Raw genomic sequence first — 4,459 nt, 5'->3', positions numbered from 1 at the left:
CCTCTCCACGACGCCAGCCACGTACGTCAGCTTTTTTAAGACGTCTCACCCCTTCCCCTCCCGGTTCCAGAGAGCCCCCCCCCCCCTTAGATTAGGTAGACAACTGGCTGTCAAGACCGCACCGTTGCAGCCACCACGGGTATGAGTCCCTTTCATTTTTTTAATTTTTATTTTTTTCGACAGGGGCGGCTGCGAGAGAGGGACGAAAGGGGCTTTCGTTGGAGAGAGCGAGAGCGCCTGTTGTGTGGCCGTCTCCGTCTGCTGGCTCTGCCCGCCTCTACACCTCCGCAACCAGCAGAGCAGCGCGCTAGATAACAGGCTGCCGTGTGGCGACGCCCCGCCCCGCCCCGCCCCGCGTTCCGTCCACTTGACACTGCGGGGGCACGGCGTCGGCGCTGGTCCCATCCTCTCTCTCTCGACCGGCGGACGGACGGGACGGACGGCGTCGGCGTTCGTCTGGCGAGGGGGCCGGGGGGGGGGAGTTGTCAGCGAGCCTCAGCAGGTAATGAACGGGATGACGCTGGATGAGTCAGTGGCGGAGGCACGGCCTCACTGGCGTCGCCATGCGTCGCGTCGTCGCGATCCTCCCGAGAGGAGATGGGGCCCCAGAAGGCCCCAGGCCCCAGGTAGGGGGACCGAGTCGCCTCGCACAGGAAGCCGCCGACGCGACGCCGACAACGGAGAGGCGAGGAGGGCAAGAAAAAAAAAAGTCGCAGAGGCAATAATTTAAAAATTAAAAAAAGCACACACGAAAACGAAACCGACCCGGTGTAAAAAGGTACACGGTGCGGCAGGGTGCGGAGGTGGATGGATATGTGGAGCGAGCAGGTAGAGGGCGGGAATGTGTGTGTGAGGGGCGGGGGGGGGGGGGGTCTCGTCCTCGCCGGCACTCACATCCAGGACGCAACAGGACGCCCGCTCCGCACCGCCAGCCTGCGCAGCCCGGCGCAGCCTGCTCAGGTCAGCTTCCAGAAGACATTAGTCGGCATGGCCGCCATCGTAGCGGGGCCGCCCTGGCAGAGCCGGCAGCAAGCCTGCAGGCAGGCAGCGCAGGCACGCCACGGTATCCATAGCGACCACCTGGCGGCGGGGCGCGGCGGGGCGCGGCGGGGCGCGGCGGGGGAGCTGCGCGGGGCCGCGGGCGAGGCGGGGGCGGCGGGGCCCCAAGTAAAACATCCTGTCCTGGTCCTCCTGGCCGCCCTGCCCGTCCCGAGCGCGGGTGCGTCCGCTCGCTGGCCGGCCGGCCGCACAGTGGCCTCAAAACGGCGCGACATCGGTCGAAAAATTCAAGACGGGCATAAACCTTTAGTAACCTTCTGGCATCGTTTGGATTCACAGTTTTTAACACGCTCGCTTTAACTCTCCCGGGGTTCCAGCCTATCTGATTTCTAAATAGAGTTGCAAATTGAAAACGAGGATAATGTAAAATTCAGGTGATAACCTGCTGCATAAAGGCTGAAAATTTTCTTGAAATCAGTGGCGCACAGAGTCAGTGTCCCTCACACAATGAGGCCCAGGTGCGGCCCCAAGCGGCGCGGGGGCGTGGGTGGAGTGGCGCCCAGGCTGCAGCGCAGCAGCAGGGCGAGCAGGGCGCACGCAGCACACCGGTGCGCGCGCCCTGCCCGGCTAAAAGAAGAACCCCAACAACTTAAAAAAGGGGGAAAAAGGGGGAGGCGGCATGATGGAGAGGGAATCGGCGGCGGCGCGGCGTCGGGGCAGGCGGCTGTACTGGGGCGTACAGCTGGGCCGCGTGTGCGTGTGTGGGTGAGTGCTCTGGGATTGGCTCCAACAGAGCCGGCCCAGCCGCCGGGCAGCAGCCGGCCAATGCGCCGGCCATCACCAAGATTGCCGTGATGCCACTCGCCGGACGCCGCTGCCGCCGCCGCCAACGCTCACGCGGCCGTCGGCTAGGGCTGGGAGGATCGACGGCGCGTCGCCTCTCTGTTCCTGCTTTTATTTGTCGAGTTTTCGCCAGCGAAGAGACACAACAGCTGCTGGACCGCCACGCTGGCGGCAGCTGCTGCAGCTGCGCCCCTCACCCAACCCCCCTTTCCCCCCGGCAGAATCGAATCATCTCTTCGGCGACGAACCCGCTATCTCTCTCGCGCTCTCGCAAGAGTTCGATTACTCGCCAACCGCACCACGCACGCCCCCCAACGAGGGGGCCGGACGACGACGACGTCAAGGGGTGTGGACTTGGGTACGAGTCCATGCGCTGCTCCTGCTACAGGAGGACAAGATGGCGGGCACCCGGTCGGATACCGCTCACCTCTATCAGTACCAGCGCGGGGCGGTCGCGCGGAACACATGTCCCCCCCGCCCTGTCCCAGCCACCACGCGGCCTCGATGCTGCCAACTTGTTAAATAATAAAAAAAAGAAAACGCGAGGATCTAAAATAACTTTTATATGGCCGATGAAGCGGCACGGGCTGTCCCCCGCTCCCCCACCTCCGTCCTGAGCCTCTTCCCCCGCCTCGCACCTGCCCAGGTAGCCTCGGGATCGGCCCCCCGCCCGGCGAGCCCCGCGGCAAGCTGCCGCGCCAATGGCGACGCGGGGCGGCCGACCCCGGCGGCCAATCAGAGCCCGGCGATAACCGCGACCTGGTGCTGGTGCTGGGCCGGGCGGGCGGGCCCTGATAAGGACCAACCGACATCCTGTTGGTGCACTATCATTAACCCGCCGCCGAGAGAGACCGAGAAAAAAGAAAGTGGGAAATATATAATAAAAAGGAGTGAGAGAGAGATGGTCGACTTGTTAAGACATCGTTAGCGCTGCGTTAGCGGCGGCCGGCGATTGGCCGGGAGAGGCGGGCGGTAACTGACCGTTACGTTACACTAATGACGGGGAGAGAAAAACGACGGCCGACTTCCCGAAAGCGGGAAACGAACGGCCGGCCGGCCGGCCAGCCAGCCACTCGAGTCAAGTACAAAATGATACTGAGCCGACAACTGCGCGCCGCCACCCGCGCGCACCCACGACTGTCAGCCAACGGGATCCTGACTAATTCACCCCAGGAGGGGCGCCGCGCGACAGACTCATTTCCACAGCCACCTCCGGGGGTCGCCGAGGTCCCCGTCAACACGTGTGGACGTCCCCGGACGTGCTGGCTGCTGCAGCAGCAGGCACGCAGATCGACGAGCACTGCAGCATCGCGCGGTAAATTTGTATTTTTTTAAAAGCGCCCGACGACGGTGAGAGTGCGTGCAAAGAAGCGGGAGGCGGACCAGGACGAGGACGTAGGCGTGGGAGAGAGACAGAGGGGAGGGGGGCTGCGGTGGCTGCCAGCCTGGCGGGGCGCAGATAATCACCCTCATTTTTCTCGTGGTCGTCGTAGTAGAGGATGAAGAGGAGGGGCCGCCCGGGGGGCCGCCGGCGAGCGCACAAGCACGAGGATTTGACGCACTCGGTGCTAACAAATTGACGGGCGTCGAGGGGATGGGGTTGGGGACGAGCAGGAGCAGAGTGGATGAGGATGGAGTTGAGGGGGTGAGTGCGGGGGCTGAAGCGGGGACCGCATCGAGAGCTTAGGCTATCCCCCACCCCCCTCCCGCTCAGGTGAAAGCCCGGCATGGAGGTCAGGTCGGCGCTGCGCCACAAACAACCGATCTGCCGGCCGAAAGGGAAGGGCGGAGGAGCGCGTGTACGTTCAGCGACAAACAGACCTGTGTTTACACCGGGGAGACGGGCGACGACGCGATCCTGGGCGATAAGGGAGCTGAGGGCGCGGACCTTTGGACCGGCAAACACAAAGGGCAGGACACTCACCACTTGAATGTTGGGCGAGTGCACCAGCTCGTGCTTCTCCAGCTGGTCCCGGGTGGCGAACGACGAGTTGCACTGCGCGCACGCGTGCGCCAGCTGCGCGCCGCCGGGCATGCCCATGCCCTTGACGAAGTGGCGCACGGCGAAGGCGCCGCCGTTGGAGGACGCCGACGACGGGGTGGGCGTGAGCGGGGGCGAGGCGGCGCCCGCCGACCCCTGCGGCGGCGACTCGGGCCCGCCGGACACGGCCACGCCGCCGTTGAGGTGCACGCCGTGCACGCCCGGGAGGGCGCCGGGCGCGTCGCCACCCATCACCTGCGGGTGGGCCTTCTCCATGTGCTCGGCGAGCGCAGGGAAGCCCGGCAGGCCCTTGTGGCACAGCTGGCACTCCACGTCGCTGTCCGCCAGGGCCGTGACGCCGGGCCCGGGACCCATGGCGCCGGCGTGGTCATCCTCGGACGACAGGGGCACTGCGGAGGAGAAGAGGAAGCTGGTCAGTCAAAGGCACGCACTCGCTGCGCTAGCGCTGGCTGGTGTTGAAGGTGTACGCCGACCCCTGGCTCGCCTCCCTCGCCACCCCGTATCTCTCTCTCTTTCTCTGAGCGCGCGTCTCCCGCTCCGCGCCCATTGGACTGGACAGATGTGATAAAAACAGAGACGGGCAGGACACGCGGGCAGGGGAAAGGCAGGGTCCGG

The 4,459-nt window shown here is 65.1% G+C and overlaps 1 protein-coding gene across 1 annotated transcript in view; it reads right to left on the bottom strand.

The window, feature by feature from the left end:
- The window catches only part of LOC113209820 (zinc finger protein 1), a gene marked incomplete in the record, with an annotated part of 167,442 nt that overhangs the window by 6,434 nt on the left and 156,549 nt on the right, over positions 1-4,459 (bottom strand). Inside the window, 1 exon segment of the mRNA XM_052269271.1 lies at positions 3,767-4,233. Coding sequence (XP_052125231.1) covers positions 3,767-4,198 — 432 coding nt within the window.

Source organism: Frankliniella occidentalis, unplaced genomic scaffold, assembly GCF_000697945.3.
Source record: "Frankliniella occidentalis isolate FOCC.00 unplaced genomic scaffold, Focc_3.1 Scaffold88, whole genome shotgun sequence".
In the NCBI taxonomy this organism is placed as follows: Eukaryota; Metazoa; Arthropoda; class Insecta; order Thysanoptera; family Thripidae; genus Frankliniella; species Frankliniella occidentalis.
Note: the sequence above shows the minus strand (reverse complement) of the source record. Positions and strands in the feature narration are given on the sequence as shown.